A 20,445-nucleotide genomic window follows, 5' to 3' on the forward strand; every position below is an offset into this window, starting at 1 on the left:
GCAGCTTGGAAGAAGGCCCAAGGGCTGCTGGTTAAACTTCTGGGCTGCCAGCTCTGCCCCCTGCTGGCCATGTGACCTTCGCGAACTGATTAAGCTTGTTTTACGTCTCCAGCTCTAAAGGTGGATAGAGGGCTACTTCACAGAGTTGTGGTGAAAAGTAGAGAATCAATATAAAAGGGCGAGAGGATGGTACACAGGACATACGCTGTGCGTGATCTTTGCTCTCAGATTTTAGCTGTCGTTTTAATCATAGCCCTTTCCTGGCCCACAGACCCTAGGAGCCCGTAGGCCTCACCACGGTCAAACTATGAGCAGATCCCTAGTAGGCGTCCCCCTGGCAGCCTGGGGGTTGGGAAGGGCTGAGGGTGACATATGGGCTCTCATTCTCCTCTGTTCACTCTCACAGTCGCGGCTTTGGGCAGTCCAACTCCCTCCCGACGGCCAGCTCTGTGGGCGGAGGCATGGGCAGGCGGAACCCACGCCAGTACCAGATCCCCTCCAGGAATGTCCCCTCCGCCCGCCTTGGCCTCTTGGGCACCAGTGGGTTCATCAGCTCCACCCAGCGCAACACTGCTGCCAACCCCACCATCATGAAACAAGGAAGACAGGTTTGTTCTGCCTCAGGAAGGAGGGTGGGCAGCCACACTCAGGGCCTGAGGCTTCGGGATGTGTGCCCCCAGATGACTCCGAGGTGAAGGGAGAGGCCCAGGGAGGCTGCTCAGAGGCACAGGGTCCCTATGCTCAGCAGTAACGAGCGTTGTCTGCGTTGTTCCTCAAGGCTGTAGCTGCAGCTGGCCTCATGGGGATTTGCTTAGGGTGCCACTGGGACCACCTTGGGGTCCTGCACAGAGGGGCCTTTGGGAAGAAATGCAAAATCTGTTTATTATGTGCTTCCATCCTTGACCTGCCCTCCGCTAACCTCACCACCTCCCAGATCTGGGTTCCGAGGAGATGCCAGAGCACCTAAGAAGCTTTCTTGGCCTTTTTGTTTGTGGCAAATAGCTCCTTTGTCATGGTCCCAGGTGTGGTGACAAATCCACAGGAAAGAGCCTGAGAGAGGCTATCAGAGGGAGAATTGAAACATTCTGTCAGTCAGGGCCAGGCTGCCCAGAGGTTTTCGCTGTGTGATTTAGAACTAACCACAGCTCCTTACCCCTCTAGCCTTTTCCCCACCCCACCCAATGCTTTCCATCTGTGTGCCCCCAGCTTTGTGGGGCTTCTGGGCTAGGGCTGGGATGGGAGGGACCCATGTGGGTCTAAAGTTCTGGAAGGTCATGAGAAATTTATGGATGACAGCTTGGTTTAAAAACAAGAAAATAGCTCCCACAAGACTGACGGGATCCACTCCCCCAGGGGAAGCAGCACAGAGTATTCGAAAGCCCCACTTTCTGACCATTGTGGGCAGCCCCCAAATAGGTTCAGGAGGAAGTCACCACTAGGACACCCGCGTAATAAGAAACACACAAGCTCAGTTGTGCCAGCTCCTCGCCAGCTGAGTTCGTTTTCCTCCCCCTTGCTTTGTAGTAAATTATAAGATTCTCAGAGAGAAAATCAAATGAGATCCCTGAAACAGTTGGTGCTCTTTGTTGCAAACATTTATAGAATTCCCCCCCGTTTCCAAGCAAAGTGACAGGGAAAGCAAAGGCAACAAAAAGGAAACAAAGAGTTTTGGAGATAGTGAGGGAAAGAGGTGTCCAGATTAAACTGAGGGCTAAACAGGGGCCTGGGACTAAATGAAAGGGAATCTAAATTCCCTCTCTATAAGTAAGCAGATGGATAGTGTTGGCCCACAAGCCCTTTTCTAGAAATTAGCAAAGAATTCTCCCCAGGGACTGGGTCCCAGCGGGGGGTCCTATTCCCCACCCCCAGCCCCACCTCCAGGGAGTCTGGACTAATGGGTTTCCCCTTTGTGTTTCTCACTAGAACCTCTGGTTTGCCAACCCAGGGGGCAGCAACAGTATGCCAAGCCGCACCCACAGCTCAGTCCAAAGGACCCGCTCGCTGCCCGTGCACACTTCTCCACAGAATATGCTCATGTTCCAGCAGCCAGGTAGGCCCCGCACTTGGTCTGTCACTCTCCTCTCCCCTTGACACAGAGGGGAGGCCAGAATGCCAAAACAGATGCCCTGGTGAAGCCAGCCGGAAAGTGCTTAGCCTCGACTGTCACCACGCATGCTTGTGAGGTTATAGAAGCATTTCCTTTTTTAAACTGTGCCTTGCCAGCATGAATAGCGGCTGCTTGGCTGGAAGCCAGCACAAGGAGCCCCAGAGCTGTTGCAATCTGACAGAGATATTTTTGATACTAGTCATATTTCTAAATTGATAAAACCAGAGATACCACTAGGGGCTTTCGGGGGGGAGATGGGAGGGGTTCCATGTGTCATGGGAACGGGGGTGTATTAATATAAAGAGTGAGATAGAGGAAGAGAAAACTTGACAGCTTTGACGCTAAGACCCAACCCTGGTTTGGGAGTGCCTTGCAAACATGACTGTTGGACCAGCCATCGTTCCTTTACTTGGTTAAAGAGTAGCTTGGTACACTTCAAGTCAATTTCACCTTTACCATGCCCCCTAAAACAGAGTAGCCAGAATTATGTGTAGCTAACAAATACTTGCACGCTTTCTCTATGCAGACAGTGACCTCTTAGACTCCACAAGTAACACAAAGCCACACAAGCAATTAATTACTGCACCTACCTAGATGACCCTATAGGTGGGCAAACCAGACATGCGTGTACCTGTAGGAAAATGCCCACCCTACGTGGTAGATGTACTCTGTGCAATAAGTCCTTACAGGAGTTTAAGGAGAGGAAGTGTCACTGTGGCCCGTGGTAGGCAAGGAAGCTTCTTGGAATTGGAGCTGAACTTCAAGGGACAGAGGATGAAGAGGTGGAAAGAGTAGGGCGGGGTTGCAGGCAGAAGGAACAAGGGAGCAAGACTGCAGCAGCGGTACAGAGGGCCACGGTGAGTCTCGCGAGCCATGGCTGGGCCGAAATGTGGGCTGAAGTAGCAGCGGAGGGACCAAGCAACCTGAAAAGATTGTGGCTGGTGGTAGAGACTCTGAATCCCAGGCCAGGGAGCTCAGACCCTGGGCACTCTCACTGGAGAATCAATGGAAGATTTTGAGCAGGGGATTACGCAGGGGTGTGCATGGAGGAGTGCAGGGGAGGCAGGATGCAGGCTGGGAGGCCACTGAGAAGGAGGAAGGGGGAGGAGGAGGAGGAGGACGGTGAGGAGCCACCATGGGGTTGTGTGTCAAGAAAGGAAGGGGCATCCACATAGCCCAGATGCTCGTTTACAGTCATTTCTTGACTTCTAGAACTCTGTATTTGTGCACTTTTGTTCTAAAGCTCCTTTTCTCCGTTTTGATACTTGTGTCTATTTTTCTTCCCAAGAAGAAATACTTGATAAAATTTGGGGGCATGAAGGCCTTTTCCCTGAGTTATTTAGTCCCAGCCTCTGTCATCTTGTAGAATACTGTATAAACCATTCCCAGTAAGAGAGAATCTGAACAAGACTTGAAGACATCATGGGTACACGGAACTCTTTGACCTTGAGTGAATACCCCACCCAGACCCAATCCTGGGACTGCAGCTCAGCCCCCTGGTTCCCTCGCAGGAGCCCTAGCTGACTAATACACGTGGAGTACTAATACACTTCGGTACTAATACACGTGGAGTACTAATACACTTCGGTACTAATACACGTGGAGTACTAATACACTTCAGTACTAATACACGTGGAGCCTTCTCTGTTCTTTCGAACCTCTTTTTCCTCCCCTGAAGCTCTCTTCCAAGTCTTCAGTACTCTTCTTGGTTCCTGGCTTAACCGGGAAGACCAGGCGCACCAGGAAGAGCTGGCCATCCCTGAGAGGAGGACTATTTAGGTTCATGGATACAAATCCCCCAGGGGTAGCTTTGTTCCCCCCACCCCACCCTCCGCCCTCGCCGTTGTACAGCAGTGCTCATGGCAACTCTGGGCAACTCTGACTCGATCGTTTCCACCCTCTTCCCATGAAGCCTCTGTTCCCATAGTTAAAGAATCAAATACTACAGAAGAGCTTGTAAGGAAAAGGGACTGTCCTCGCCTCCCCCTCCCAGCTCACAGGCCCATCTCCTAGAGGCAACCACTTCTAACAGTTTTCAGTTTTCCTGGTAGTTCCCTGCGAGTCTCTAAATAATGTTCTTTGCACACTGGGCTTAGAATCTGGAACCCTTGGGGTTTTATTATTTTTCATTAGCCTCTTGCCCAAGCATTAAAACCCCACTTCCAACAAGGCCCTAATGAATCATAGCATTTCTAGTAACGGCCAAGGCACGTAGACAGTGCTACTCCATATTTCCCGATTGCAGATACACTGGTGAGCGCTTGGCAGGGGCCACTCCTAAGTCCTGCTCAGCACACTCGGCCCAGGCTGGGTGGCGTGTCCTGGAATGTGATCAGGAAGGGCAAGGCAGGGCACAGCCATGACCAGGATCCCTCGCTGATGGGAACTGAGGCTGCAGAAAGTCCCTGCCGTGGGCACAGGGATGTTCCTCCCGGCCTCTGCCCAGGGTTCAGTGCCTCCGTGCCCTTGCAGGTCAGATCTTGGTTTTCAAGACCACAAGGCACTTCTTCCCAAGGAGGCTTCCTCCTTCACATGGCAGCCCTCTAACTGCCACTGCCAGGCCCAGACCAAGGTTCATCCTCAAGAGACGAGGTCTCAGAGATGGGCCAGACCCGTCTCCTCTGCAGATGGGCCTTTCCTCTCAGGGCAGCACATCCTGGTTAATGTCAGGCGTCTAGGGCTAGGTTAGACTGTAAGAAGTGTCAAATCAGGCAGGCGGAGAGCAGCTTTTGTCTTTACACAAGCAGTAGTAATAGTGAACCCAAAATGTATGACCAACCCACATTTAAATACTCAGAGAACTGTGTTACAGTACAACATAGTGGTTTCCTCCTGGCCATGAGATGTCTTCAAAGCACCCGTTTTAAACCATAATGTGCAAATCTTGAAGACTGAAGTGCATTCTAAAGGAGCTCGTATTCTGTTAACTTAAAATAATTCTGTTAAGCTGATGGAAGACTTTAAATATCTCCAAGAATATAGAAAAGGCTGGAGGCTAGAATCAGCCCTCAAGTTGTATATCAATTGATCAGTCACCTTGCTTGGATTTATAAGACGCTTTCCTCTCTTGGATCTACAGACTCTGTGGCCCCTTGGAGGCCGTGTCAGGGGTGATTTTGCACTTTATTCCCACGTGGACAGGTTTTAGATGTTTCCTAGGACACGCCAGGAGAGCCATGTCTGATTGTTACCTCTCGCTGGCCTCTGGGGAGAGTAAGAAACTAAGCTGGTCCCCTATGAGCGAGGGTGACAGGCTCTGCTACACTCACCAGGGAGGTTACTTGAGCTCAAAACAAGTGTGGTTGCCGACGAGAGTGGTCACATTTCTTGGAGAGGCAGGGTGCTTTTCCAACTGGAAAATTAGTTTGGAAACTGCTTGCAGAATACCACCTTATCTTGGAAGCAGATCTATTCCTGCTGACCCGGGCTCAACCACCCTTGGGATCCAATCAGAGAGGAAGTAAAAGCAGTCCTGCAGCAACCCTGGGAAGCCAGAGGCTCCTCGCCACCTGGACTGACAGCGAAAGGGCAGAGGGGCCGGAAGCAGGCTTCAGAGGAATAGCATGGGGTAGAGAAGGCTGGCAGAGCTGCATTCTGGAGAGCTCATCCTTCCCTTGCACAAAACCATATGCAAACTGCCCTTGGTACGGGGCCACCCAGATGTGAGATGGATTAAGGCAGTGCCTTTCATGGCAGCATTTCATGGTGTGACATGCCTGTTCACAGCAAACATCCCCTATACACCAGCTCATGACTGGAATTCTTCCACCATTACAATGCTGCATACCTGGGAGCACAGCGCTTGAGGCTGTTATCATTCGTTTCCTCCCTAGTGTGAGTGAGTACCCCTGATTCCTTTCAGAGAACTGCCTTTTGAAAGAGTGGGGAGAGGAAGCATGCCATCAGTGCATTGGGTCCATTAGGGCAATGGAAGGGGCTGCCATGCAGAAGCAGAAACCAGAATAAGGACCCACTTAAAGTACTTGATAAACATTTGCTCCCTGCCTTCTAATAAGCAAGGCAAACAGCCCTGCTCGGGAAAGGCAGATAATGGGTAGGATGGTTAGTAAATAAGTCAATTCTATCACAACCAAGAACCAAGCTGGTCCTGTGTCCCCCACCCCATACCCCCCACCTAGCATCTGATAGTCAAATTCAGAAACGAACTTGGGGCAAGATGGTACGCTTTTGTCTTGTACCATGTTCTACTTATTTTTTCGTGAAAGTGGGAATCCCAGAGGATTTCCATAGCATTTACTTCTGCAGATTCAGGACTGAGGCCACCAGAGAAAAGCCTGGATCCCCATAACAGACTCACGGGTGCGACTCATTCATTCCTCATGTTCCTCCACCACCATCCATGACCTCTCTGTGATTATCAGCTTACCTGCCATGTTGACCCATTTGCCAGCCCACACTGATTGCTCTTCCTTTTGTTACCATCTTCCCACTTTCTTCTTGGTTCTCAGTTTTGTCTCCCCTTTCTTCCTTATTCCCCTCATCATAGTGGTCCAGGTCCCACTTCCCATCCTCTGTCCCTTCCTCATCAGCCTTGTCTTTTCTGATTTCTCCCCTTTCAGCGACCCCGCTTCTCTCTTAACCGGACTTTCAAAGCCTTTCTAGTCGTTCAACAGAGTAGCCTCAGCTGTCATTGACAAAGTGAGATTCTAAAGCTTTTTTTCTAAAATGCTCAACTTGTCTCTTGTTCTAAAGTCCTAAAGAAATTGGCCTCCTACTTCAGCCTCAGTGACCTGAGAGAGAAGCATAATTGCACCTTGGGTACCACAGACATGAAATTCAGCAGGAATGGCCTGTTTCCGCCAAGGAAAAGGCACATGGGGCCCGCCAGGTGAACCCTGCAGCGGCACTTCATTAGGGCTGGGCAGCCACTCCCTTCCAGAATCTTCATGACCCTGGGCCTGAACACGACTCTCTGTACTTGTGGGAATTCTAAAAGGCACAAGTAAACAGTCTAGACGCTGGGCGTCCTAGAACTGGGGAGCCTCACTAAATACTGGAGTGATCTGGTGGTGACGGGAAGAATTTTTAGTACTTAGAGATGGCATTGGAGCTGAAGAAACAGGCCTGCTTTGGGTAACAGCAGAGAAGGCTCAATTACAGAGCGTCTTTTCTTTTTGCCTTACTGAAGACTGGAAACTACGTCTGCCTGGTCCTTTAGAGATGTTGGCCCAGGATAACTGCAATGAGTTCTTTAGGTTCACAGGAGCCATAGCAAGAGTTGGCCTGGTGGTTACTATGGGCCCATGGGGCAGGCGCTGCCCGAATGCTCCTCTGGAGCTTTGAGAGCTCTGCCCACCAAGCCACACGTGGCTGAGAGCTCCTAGTCTGAGATGGAAACTGTTATCTACGAGTTTGGTCTCCCTCTGTCTTGTATGTGCAGGGAGGTGCCACCGATCTGTTTTTATCAAATACACAAATAGTCACACTATTAGGAAACCCGGGAGTCTGAACATAACGGTTTCTCCCAAGACTTAGAATTTTTCAGAGCCATTCTAAGAGTGGTGGGGGCATGACTCCCCAGAACGCCAGAAGAAAGATCTGGAGAATAAAAAGCAAGCATGCCAACTTACAACCTAAAAGAGCAGCCACTGAGGTTTGGAGATTCTGGAGCAAAGAGCCCCGCATTTCTCAGCCCCCTTTTTGGAACACGCAATCCCAAGCTTGGAAAATGGCATTTTGCTGCGTGTTGGCAAGAAATCCTGCAGCTGAAATGCTTCTTTCCAAATGTCGAGCATCTTTATTTATCCAAATCTCTCCACAGTGTTTGTTTAAAGGGAAGTGCTAGAGAGTAAACTAAATTTTACAATGAGCATATGGATGGCTATAATTGCTGAGGGTTTTTTTTTTTCATATTTGCTAACTGGCTATATATAAAATTGTGTTTCTCTTTTATAGATTTCACACCCTAAAGGCTGCTAATTTTTGCATGCATATGATTTTCACATGAATGGATGAAAATGCTAAAATACTCTTCCCTCTGGATTGTCTGATTGCCCCAACCCTACTCTTGAGAGCAACCAGTGGGTGGGGATGGGGTGACCGTTGCATTCTCCCTCTCAACTTCCCTGAAAGCCCAGTTGGCCTCTATCCACACATGATCTGGCACACTTGTCCTTCAGACCCATTGATGCTGGAACTCGTGTCAGAAACGCTATCTGCTCCTTAGTGCCTTTTATATTGATCCATTTTGCCAACCTTCTCTTTGAGAATTTTAAATAATGGAAACGATATCTGCCTCTGAATGAGCTGGTAATGGGGAACACAGATTGCAAAAAATATTTAAATGTGTTACTAGTCAAGGAAAACAAATACTTTGGTTGAGCCATTGGTTTCAACTTCCTATCCCACCAAACCACCAATCTCATGGGTAGTCCCCAACCCCCAGCCCCGAGCGCCCCCTGGTGGAGATGTGAAGGAGCAAGGAATGGCCTGAAGTTTGGGACACGGGATCCTTGACAGGTAGAATAGGGGAAGCTGGAAAAAGACAACAGCTCCCAGGGTCACATATGGAGGCAGTGGCAGTATTGAGACTTCCCAGTCACTCCCAGTGCTGATTCCTTTTCTGCCTCGCCTCCATAGGACTTCACAATTCTTAATGGTCAGAGTTTCCTTCTATTTCTTGCTCCATTTTTTACCAGTCAGCAGACATGTCTGAGGTGTGCAGAAGGCCATGGTGGGGTATTATGGGAGATTCTGAGAAATACAAAAGCATTGTCACTGTCTGCAAGGTGCTTCCAAGCTAGTCAAAGATGTTCAAGAGCTCCGCAGGATGAGGGCCTGGGGGAGAGGCTGACAGTGGGGACCCTGGTAGGACAGAGGAGGAGTCCCCAAAGAGCTGTCTCCCACTCAGAGGAGGAGGGACTGGAGCCTGGGGACATAAGGAGGGTCCAGGTGGTAGCGGGGGCATTGTGGTTAGAATGTAAACAGCATTGTCCTGGGCAGTGGGAACCCGCAGACTGGACATCTCAGTGCTTCCTTCTCAGTGCCTGAGGCTGAGTGTTCATGGGCACCCACAGCTGCTGCTATGTGCAGGAGAGCTTCGGCTCTGGAGTCAGACCCATGGAGGTGGTTGTCCCAGCTCTGCGTTAGCTGGCTAACCTTGATGGGCCACTCAGCCTCTCTGAGCCCCACTTGGGAATCATGCTCCCGGCACACTCTTGGACTCAGAAGAGGCACTCTGCAGGCTGTGGTTTCTGTTTCCAGCTCCTTATAACAAAGCAGAAGTGCACCAGGCCCAGTCTAGGTACCAGCAGCAGAGCCAAGTCCTACTCCAATGAAGCAAACATTCAACTGGGGGAAGCAGCAAATACTATGTCAGATGTTGTGACGGTTATGAAGAAAAATAAAGCAGAAGAAATGGATGGGGACAGAAAAGATCTGTTCATATATAATCAATATGAAGTTTTTTCCTAAGGAGACTATAGAATCAGAAACAGAACAACAGAGAGAGGGGGGTACCATAGAAATGTCCAGGGACCAACATTCTGGGCAGAGGGAGTGGCAGTGCAAAGGCCCTGGGGTAGAAGAGGACCTGGGGTGGACCGAAGGAGGGGCGAGCTGTACAAGGGCAGGGAGGTAACAAGGGGCCAGACTCTAAGGGGCCTTGTAGGCCATGGCAGGAGGTTGGCTTAACTCTGGTGGGAAGCTACTGGACTGTTCTGAGCAGAGTACTGACATACTATTACGATGACCAGCTATTTTTAGCCACCAGTTTTCTTCCAGCCACACATGTTCATAGTGGATTCTGTCAGTTTGACGCAGAGGTTGATTGAACTGGTGTCCCTTGCCCTCCATGCTGGCTCCGACAGTCTGCACAAGTCCTCCTAGGGAGGCCCAGCAGACCTTTACCGTGGCTGGTGGAGCGAGGTGGCACTGTGCATACTTTCTCTGTTTTTAGAATCCCTGTCACCAACATATAACCCTTTGTCCCCTGCAGAATTCCAGCTTCCTGTGACTGAACCTGACATCAACAACAGGCTGGAGTCCTTGTGCCTCAGTATGACCGAGCACGCCCTGGGAGGTGAGTGTTGCCATCCTTGTATGTTACTCCATGCCTGGAAGAGCTACCAGCCTTCTGCTTCTACGCCCTGGCAGGAGCTTGGGGGGATAAGCAATACACAGGAGGGGAAGGCAGAGGACAGGGAGCCCACCACACCAAGCGTGCCCCAGCGCTCCACTCCTCCTCCTTTTCTGAGGGGTGAGTCAGGGAGACCTAGACACGGAGGCTGCCCACTTTCCCCCAGTGCACACTGGAGTCTCACCTCAGCAGTTGTCCCAGCGGAATACGGGAGCTGGAGGCGTCAGCAACACAAGACACAGACTAGAGTGGGAACATCCCCATAGCATCGTATTCTTTCCTTCTCGGCACCAGATCCCCAGTCTGGGCCAAGCATATTCCCACTTGCACTAAAAACAGAATTTTTGAAACAAAAATCCTGCTTGCATTTATATCTCCCTGTTCTAAATGGCTTCCCCAATGCCTAGAGCCCCAAGCAATCTGAGGTGTCCTCTGCAGTGTGACAGGGACGGTCTAGTTGGATGTGCCTGTGATGAGCAAAGCAGTGGCCCCGTGGAGCTCCCAGAAGCAGGCAGGTCGTCCCTCAGACCATCTCTTTGGTCTGAAGCCCGGCATCATCACAACATTCCCAGGAGGCCTTCAGTGCCCTCCTTGTACTAAATGGGTGCCTTTCTCTGTCCTGGACTGGCCGCCAGCCCTGGGGACGTTTGGCAGGAGGAGAGGTGGATGCTCCTTCCTGCCAATGTCCGGGGAGGCTCTGAGTCATGGAAATCCAGAGAGGCCTCCTGTGACTCTTCCCAATAGCCCTCTCCCGTCTGGACACCCCAGCACACCTAGAGCCAAAATCTATGCTATCTGGCAGCGGTGGGGAGAGAGGTGCCATCAGCTACCACTCCAGAGAGCACTGTCCTTCTGACCAGGGCTTTTTCGATTTTTAGTCTCTGCAAACACAATTGTATCATGAAACCAAATAATGAGGCAGATAACTGGTCTTCGTGGAGCAGAGTAGAGGGCGGGGACGGCACCCACCTGACCTGGCCTGTATGACACTCTCCACAGCCCAGAGGAAGCCTCCGCTCAGTACCGGGGGGAGCTACCTGCAGGCCTCTCAGGGCTGCTGCCCCAACAGCTCCTTCTGGGACCTCCCCGGGCTTCCAGGAACTCAGTTGCAACCACTGCTGTCTTCCTCGACCATTCAGATCCTAGAAACTTCGAAACATCATTGGTCTGTCCCTGGTACCTCCTCTTCTCCAGCTAACTGAGGAGATTGGGTCAGCACACCCATAGCCCTGATGAGTGATGAGAAACAACCCAAAGGGTGGTCAGCAGATGAATATGAATGAATAAAATGTAGTGTAGCCATACAGTGGAATATCATTCAGCCTTAAAAAGGAATGAAGTACTGACACAGACAGCCGCATGGATAAACCTGGAAAACGTGATGCTGAGTAAAAGACACCAGACACAAAAGACCACACAGTATATGATTCCATTTGTGACTTAATGACATTTCCAGGATAGGCAAATCTACAGCGACAGAAAGTACAGATTAGTGGTTGTCAGGGGCTGGAGGGAGGTGGGAGTGGAGAGGGAATGCTGAAAGGGTACCAGATTTCTTTTGGGGGTGATGAAAATATTCTGAATTAGATCGTGGTGATGGTTGCACAACTCTGTGAATATACTAAAAACCACTGAACTGTGCACTTTAAAAGGATAAAATGTGTGGTATGTGGATTTTTTCTCAACTTTGTTCAAAAAGGGAACCCCGCCCCCAGACCCTGAGTCATCAGGCCAAGCTCAGCCGAGTGCAGGCAGCTCCAGCGCCCTCCCACCTGACAGTGGCCGCCCTCCCACCTGACAGTGGCCGGCTAGGTGGGGAGCTCCCTGCCTTTGAAAGTCAGCAGGGAGAACTGGCTTTTCCCCTCAGGGCTGGATATTTCTCAGATAATTGACATGTTGGAAGCTCTTATCAAACAGCGAAGTACGAATATCATCCTCATTAGTACCATGAATGCCAAATGCTCTCTATTAAAGGGAGGCTTCCCTTCAAAACACTTCATTTTTTAACCCATTCTTTTATTTTTTACAGCAAACCTCTCTGAACAGATGTGTTTTTGCTAACGTTTTCATCTTACTAATCTCCTAAGCCTTTTAATTGCTGTGGGTTTTTTTTCCTCTCAATAATCCTCTCTGGTGGGAAGCCTCATAAGCAGTTTCCAGAGCAGAGAATGCAAATTAAGTTCAGGGTGGCCCAGCTGGGCACACTGGTGGTGTGCCCTCCCAGTACGACAGCACCTCCCTGCTAGCTGACCCCTTCTAGCTGCCAGGGAAGGTGACCTTGCTGGGGAGAGAATGCCAAAGGTGGGGGAGGATGTGTAAGTTCCTGTGACGCTACATCCCAGGGTGGCCATTCTAATGCAGCTGGTCCATGGGCCTCGGGCCTTGGGGGCCCTTCCTTTCGTGCTGACATCTCTGCTCTCTGTCTCGTCCACTAACTGCTGTCCTCCTGGTGCCAGTCTTAAGCCACTTTTCTCTTCGTCCTTCCCTTTTCATCTCTTCTTTTCCCTTCCTCAGGCCCCTCCAACAGAACCCCCGAGGAAGCCCTGGGGGTGGGTTGCCTCTGCCAGCTTGGTTTGTGAGTCTTCATTTAAAGCTTTCATCTGGCTCTCTTGGGTTTGTTCCTGACTGGTGGTGCAGGGTGTTCAGGAAGACTCTGTGCCAAGCCTAGTCATTATTTTCCTCCTGCAGACGGGTTATATGGGCAGGAATACTCACAGACACAAAAATGAGGCTCTTCCCAGCAGAATGGAGTCTGTAGTGACTCATATCATGACGAGAAATGCACGGTTCACTCTCTGATGTTCCGGGGTTCGCGCTTCACATGACTCCCTTGCTGTTCCTTCTCACTTTCTCTCCTTCCTCCTTTTTGGGTCCAACAGCCCCACTTCTAGCTGATGTGGAGACTGTGCACGTTAGAAAATGACTCCACTTTCTCAAGATGCTGTTCTGCCACTTATTTGAAATTTGTCATAACCATAAAACTATAACTATAAAACCTATCATGATTACATGTGAAGGGCATCCCCTGGAGTTGTGCAGTGCACAACTTGCACAACTGTAAATGGTGAGTCTGGACTTACCTGTTGGTCATTTCCCTGCAGGTGAATAGCATCACCCTCGGCGGAGGAGGTCTAGGGTGGGAGTTCCATGAAAATGTGACTTGGAGCTGGGTTAGTTGAGATTTGCAGGTTTCTAGCTCCCCATTTCCACAACTATGAGGGGTTGACATTAATGAGTGGGCCAGTGAGCCCCAGCAAGAGTGTGCATTGGACTTCTACAAATGAGGGGGTGACTGCTACACCGCCACCCATGCACCCATGTGAATGTGCACACATAAACACACTTACTGCGCTCCCCTAACCAGTTATCACTGAGAACGACCGGAAGAGGCTCGAGTTGACACCCACGGAGGTTATTGATTAGAAGTTTATATCTGGGGGCCTCTGGGATTGATGATCTGATACCAAACCTTCTTCCTCCGTGTCCCTGCTGGTGAGACGCCAGCCTGGCAGCCCCCGTGAGGAGCTCAGGAGAGCCCTGCAGTGGTCTCAGCACTCCTGCATGTCACTCAGGTCCTTGCTTCCCGGGAGCACGTTGCCACGCCTCTCTCACACCTAAATCCTGCCTAGTAAATCTAGATGCTCCATCTGGTAGACCAGGTTCGTGACATCAAGGCTTAGACGGGACACATCTGCTGACTCGGATAGCAGCAAGCCAGGCGGGCCTCCTGCATCCGCCCATGGCCTTCGTGCAGTGGTCATGGACGCTACATTTTATCTCCTGCAATGGCTAATCCATGCCTCTCTGCTCACTGATAAGCCCTTGTCAGCTCTCGTACGGACCATGGTAGGGGCCTCTTAACTGGTCTTCCTGCCACAAGCCTCGCCAGGAAAACTGTTCTAGAATCAGATCTGGTAATGCTATTGCTTATAATTCACTGATTACCGACATCCAAGCTCCTGTTCATAGTACACAAGACCCTGATGGTCTGATTCTGGGGACTCTCCTATAATTCCCACGTGTAAGCAGAAACTGAAAAAGGGTCAGGCAGCCATCGGCTGCCCCTGCTGTTGTCTCACTCATGGCCTCTCATCTCTGGCATACACATCCCCCGCTTCCTTTAGAGCCCAATTTCGCCAATTCTCCACAACATAGACATGGCATATCCTGGGTCGCCTCAGCACTCTCTCAGTCCTACAGGATTTTTCGGTTCCCAGGTACAACATCTAACTGTGGTGTCTCTGCCGCTGATCAGATTCTTGAGTCGGAGAATCTGGATCAGTTTATGTCAGACACATCCCCCGTTCTGCTCTGGGTCAGAGTCACGACTGCCGCATCCCAGTCTTGCAGCAGAGATTCGGGGTGGCAGGGAGATGCTCCCCAAAAGGGGATGTGAGTTAGACAGGTCCACCCGTATGTGTATTGCAGCCCCTGCCTGCCTCTCTGGCCACATCCCCTGCTACTCCACCGTTCCCCCATCCTTCCTCCTAAACCGCCAAGCTGCCCCCAGACCCCCCATTTGATGACCAAACATCACACCTATACACCCTCCCCACCCTCATCCTCTCCTGCCTCCTCCTCTCTTCTCCTACCAGCACCGTCTACAGTAGTCATTTTCTCTGTGAAACTGTCCCTCATTTCCCAGGGTGACTTAAAACACTCCTTCCTCCATATTCCTGCTGTGCCTGCTACATACACCATTATAGCATTTATCACTCATACCTCATTGTGGGTTTTATATGTCTTTGTTCTGACCAGATGTGAGCACCTAGCAGGTGAGGATTAGGTCTTTACATCTTGGTTCCCACGCTCATTATGGCTCCTGGCAAAAAATATAGCCATTTCCCAGATGTTGAGTAGGTGGGTATATTAATTAATTAAGCCCTTATCTGTCCTCAAAGACTGGGAGGCCCAACATGCATGTTGTTGGACTAGGTGGACATGAACAGAATTGTTTGCTCACCTGTGGCCACTGTTTACTCCTTTCTCTCCAGATGGGGTTGACCGGACCTCCACAATCTAGAAGCTGAAGATGAGAGCGACCGCGCTGGCCGTGAAATCGACTGCTGCGGGTCCAGAGTCAGCCATCTTCAGGGTTGCACAGAATCCTCCAAGATACTTTGCAGCCTTTTTATCCCCTGGTCCCTCTCCCATTTTGATTTTGTGAGAGCGTAGGTCGTCCTTGTAAACATATCAGTAGACCTGGGATTGGTTATTCTGTCATTTGTTACTGTCATGGGATGGCTTGGTGTGTGGGGTGGGGAGGGGTCTCTAGGGAAACATGAGACTGGGGGTGGATTGGAGGGAATGAATGCAAGGGATGGAAAGGGTATTAAAAAAAAAGTACCGCCATGAAAGAGATATAAGAGACATAGGAGGGAGGCAGAAGCCCTGGGAGCCTTCTCCCAAAGCCTGCCTTCATAGTCCGGCCTCAGGAGAAAGTCATCGATACATGTGACCAAAGCAAGATGGCGGCTCGCGCTTTTATGTCCCCCCCCCCCCCATTGGATTTCCCTGAGGCCCCTGCTTGGGATCGAGCCACAGGAAATGGCCATATGGCAACAGGGGCAAGAAGGGAGAGATTCCCTCCAACAAAATTTCAGATAAACTTTAAATTTGTGTATTGTTTACATAACAATTTTAAAGGGTACATAATGTGTAAAGAGTTTGGATAGAACTTCTCTTCATACTATGGTTTTTGTAAAGGATTTGTTGATATGGATTCATTTTTTTCCCCTCTATTTTTATAATAGCAGCAGGGTTATCTTTTAAAATGGCTGCCAAGCTCTGCTTCTTGGGCAGAGGGATGCAGGCCTGAGTTGTCTGTCTCTCACCTGTGGGTGGAAGGAGCGTGGAGGTGGATTTGAAAGACAAGATGTGGTTAGAATGGGTAGAGCACTCAGTAGGGCATAAGGAGGACAGCCCCATGTGATCCGTTAGGGTTTGCTCACCGGTCACCTAGAGATTCTAAAAGAATCCGGTGGCCCCTTTCTGTGCTGGATTTGCTTCTCACCCAGAGAGCTTTCCCCACCCTACTGTGGTGTTTCATCCTGTCACTCACTACACACACACACACACACACACACACACACACACACACACAGTACGAGTTCCACTAAAGGAGAAAAGGCAAGGATGGATATTTTTCCCTTATGAGAGGCATTAATACCTAGATAAGGAGCTCAAAACGCCACTTACAGTACACTGGCTCACAGGAACCTGAGCCTGGGGGCTGCATCCCCTTTGCTCGCTCACCGCTGAGGAGGAAGAGGTGAACAAGGCCCAGCACAGTGTATAAATGGTCAGTCAGCAAGTAGCAGAGAGAGCTGTGGTGAGATGTACGGCCCATGGCCTGGGCCCATCCCAGGTGGGCAGTGGAAGAAGATGTGGGAAAGATGGGAATGTTGGTGCTGTCCACATGGTATTGGTTAGGGATTAGCTGTGGGGTTGGCTGATTTACCCATCCACACAGAAGAGTCATAGAGCCACTCATTACATGGTGAGAGATTAACAAACTACGCTGCCAGAAAGTAATAGCTCTGTTTAAGGGCAAGAAAGTACATTTTGGAATTTGATGCAATGGAGGGTATCAGAAGAAATCAAAGAGGAGTTGTGCTCTGCACTGGAAAATTGGGTTGTGTAAATGATGTTATGAATGCTGAGCCAGAGGCGAGATCAGGGAGATGGGATAAGGCCTGTTTATGAAATGGGTGAGCCTAGTGCCTTTTTTTTTTTTTTTAAGTGAAGTCAGAGTCAAAATTGAAAAGATCAGACCATGAAAATCACTGCACTTGTTTATGGTTATTTAAGAAAAAAAAGTTAATGAAGTAAACCCAGATTTTAAAAGCCTTAATGAAATCTAAACAACTTTCTTTTACCTTCAAGATTAAAAGTATATACCCAACGTGGCCTTGGGTGGCATTGGACCTTGGAATAAGGCTTTTCAAGTCCCTTTAACGTCTAAAAAGCTGGGGACATTGTAACTAGGAGAGCCTTTAGGAAGCAAAGAAGGCTTGAACCTACTAAATCATACATTGCATTTTTTTAAAAGTTCTCCTTGGGTGACTAAATTCTAAAGATGCAAATCCATGTGCAGAAAGAGGCAGCGTTTTTAGTTGATTTTTTTTTAACCAAGTGCCATTAACACTCATCTGCCACACCCCTTTTCTAAATAAGCTTAGTGTTACTCGGGCAATGTGTTGCGATGCATGATCACATGTAAGGCGGGCAGAATAGGTCAAAAATGTTGAAGGCCAAAGGTAAGACCAGAGGGTTTGCGAAGGTGATTTTTGAATGCTAAGAACGTTAAAGAGGAGGAAAAAACAATAGTATTACACATCTCGTGGAGAAGTGAAAAAGCATTCAGATCTGCTGCAAAACACATATATCCATAAAGACTGGGGGTTGTTCGGAAAACAGATTGTGAACACAATCACATTAGCATGAATCCTTTAAAAGGAAGACCTTAAAGTATTTGCAAATCTGAATTTCTATTTATTCCTTCACTGAATATAGAAACAATGGTTATCTGATTATTAGAGATATTATTTTGGATATGTTACTTATTAACTTGCTATGGCTGGTAACCATGATAAAGTCTGTTATTAATAACAACATAATTCTTTTTTTAAAGAAAGAAAAGCTTATTTTTCATTGACTATGTATAGATTTATCTACTTAGTTGTGTTTTGCTATTAGTGTTTTAATTTTTTTTTTTTAAGTTGAGTGTTCTGATCAATTTTAGGAGCCTGCCCCCACCTTGTTTGTGTCCTGTGTTGACTGCAGGTATACAGCTCAATTTAAAAATCCTAAAGCAAAAGAATTTTATTTATAAAAGAATTGAACAGTTGCATGCATAAGGCTGTGAAGTCGGATATTTAGTAATAACGCGGCAGTGCCTTTTTTTGTATTTACCCATTGACCCCTAAATGCAACTGTTTTATATTCATAGTGAACATTAAAAATCTCAGAGTAAAATCTATTTCACTACATGTTTTCCCCTTTGTTCTGATTTAATCAGTGTGTATTTGGCATCTCTACACTGTCCCAGGGACAGTGGTGTTCTACGATATTGTTATCATGTATGATGTTTTATTGGTGCTTTTTATTCATAGTGGTTTCTTTCCAGAAACAATAGGAAGACACACATGAACTGTGTACAAGAAATGAAACATTGCTGCTGATATGTTTTGTTTTGTTTTTTTCCACATGTTTTTTGAGTTTCACTTTTTAAACGAGGGCCAGCAAGCAAAATAGACGCTGCTGGGTCTGCCTGCAGAGGGCGGCTGTTTGCACCAAGCTCTCAAATCCTGGGTATTAATCGTCCCTTTTTGGTACTCAGGATTGGAGCGACAGCTAAGCCCCCATCTCCCATTTGTTTGAAGAGACACTGATGGAAACAAGATTTTCTTTTGAGGTGTCATTGGTTGCCTTTTACGGAATGGGAGCCTTCTCTGGGTCTTGTGTTCTTCTGCACCTTTTTTAGCTACTGCCGGTGCAAAGGTTTGTAAATGTGCTCTCCCCAGCTAGACTTAAGATCTCACCAGGAGCCTGGGCTGGGGGACTGAGCTGGGCTGAATGCATAGTCATGCAATCAGAAGGGCAGTGAGGGGAGGAAAAGCACGCCCCAGTCTCATTAGCCCTCTGGAGATGTCTGTAGCAGGCAGCTCCAGCTCGGGTGCAGAGAAACAGTCTGACCAAGGCACTTGGGTGTGCCTCTTACAAGAAGGACCTGCAGAAGGACAATTTGCACATGGGGCTGTGATAACACTAATGTTGTTTTTTTTTTTTTTACAAGTCATCTGAGATGTTTGCAAAGTGAGTTTTATTTTTTTGTATTTCCTTTATCTTTACTTAAAGGTGAATGTGTATTCCTCTGGGAGGAATAGGAAGAAAACAGGAATGTTAATAGTGTCAAACAGAAGACTTCCTCCCTTATTAATATATAACCCTCATGTATTTATGCCTAATGTAAGCTGATTTTTAAAAAGCTTTCTTCTGTTGCATGCCCCGTGCAGGCATCCCTATTGTACATGCATGCCTTTCGTCCTGTTTTCCTGTATAAAGTTAGTGAACAAAGAACTATTTTTGCCTAGTTCATGTTGCCAAGCAATGCATATTTTTTAAATTTGTCATATATGGAAATAGCATGTTTGTTACATGTAAAAGCTTTACTGATATACAGATATACTAATGTTTGAAGATGCTGTTCTTTGCAAGTGTACAGTTTTCAAATGTTGTTACCAGTGAAACACCCTTGTGGTTTAAACTTGCTACAATGTATTTATTACTCATTTCCTCCCATGTAACTAAGAATCATGGCTATATTTCATATCAACGTTATATTGAAAGTGAAGGGAAATGATTAATACAAGGTTTTGTAACATTGGTGTGTGTGTCGTTTTTTTCTTTTTGTCAATCTGATTGATTAGAAAACAAGAACTGAATCATAGAAATAAGCCACCAAGGAAGAACCAACATGGCATCTCTGTAAACTATTCCCATCTGACCGTTCTACACAAACTATGTCTTCAACTCTGAGCCACTTTTTTTAATAAAGAGGTAGGGAGAGAGGTATAAAAATTACGCAGTTTGGTCTGTGCCCAGAATAGCCAATAAATGCATCACCTGACTTAGAGGCATGTTTCTAAATACAAACTCTTAACCCTGCAGATGATATTGTTGATAACTTACTCTCCATGTCCAATGCCTTTGAAATCATATTTCCTCTCTTGACCACAGCACAAAGAAACAGCATGTCCTTGGAAGCTTGGGGTTTTAACAACACATAGCATGAATCTCATTCCAATACTTCTAATTCCAGTGTGATATATAATATATATTAATATAAATTCTAAATAATGTCAGTAAAGCATACAGCTAGAGAGACTAAACTGGGTGTGAATTCTGGCTCCAGCATTCCTTGGCTGTGTGATGTTGGGCAAGGTACTTAACCTCTCTGAGCCTTGAGTCTGGTTTGATTTTGGCCTCTGATACTCAAAGTTTATGTAATTAGGCCTCTAATCCAGAAAAGAAAAGTTAAAACATAGGCTATCAAAGTTATTGTAACTAAGTTACTATAAAACTTAGCAACCCAGTAATGTAAGATTTCTCTGAGGCAACCACAGCTTAATACTGTGACAATGACCGCAGGGCACCTCCCTTTTCCCTAGGTTCAAGCTGCTCAAGAGACATGCAAAATCTAAAACGGTCCCTAGAAACACGAAGAAATGCCTCGTAA

General features: G+C 48.0%; 1 protein-coding gene across 2 annotated transcripts in view; it reads left to right on the forward strand.

The window, feature by feature from the left end:
- Positions 1-19,592, forward strand: part of SAMD4A (sterile alpha motif domain containing 4A) — a 214,799-nt gene extending 195,207 nt beyond the window's left edge. For both annotated transcript variants that reach the window (XM_081049869.1, XM_081049870.1), the window contains 4 exons: positions 407-608; positions 1,924-2,050; positions 10,065-10,148; positions 15,200-19,592. In XM_081049869.1, the coding sequence (XP_080905995.1) occupies positions 407-608; positions 1,924-2,050; positions 10,065-10,148; positions 15,200-15,228 (442 nt within the window). In that variant the 3' untranslated portion in view covers positions 15,229-19,592. The remainder of the gene's footprint in view (positions 1-406; positions 609-1,923; positions 2,051-10,064; positions 10,149-15,199) is intronic.
- Positions 19,593-20,445: the final 853 nt, after the last annotated feature.

The sequence above is a fragment of the Rhinolophus hipposideros genome (genome assembly GCF_964194185.1).
Source record: "Rhinolophus hipposideros genome assembly, chromosome: 5".
Classification (NCBI taxonomy): domain Eukaryota; kingdom Metazoa; phylum Chordata; class Mammalia; order Chiroptera; family Rhinolophidae; genus Rhinolophus; species Rhinolophus hipposideros.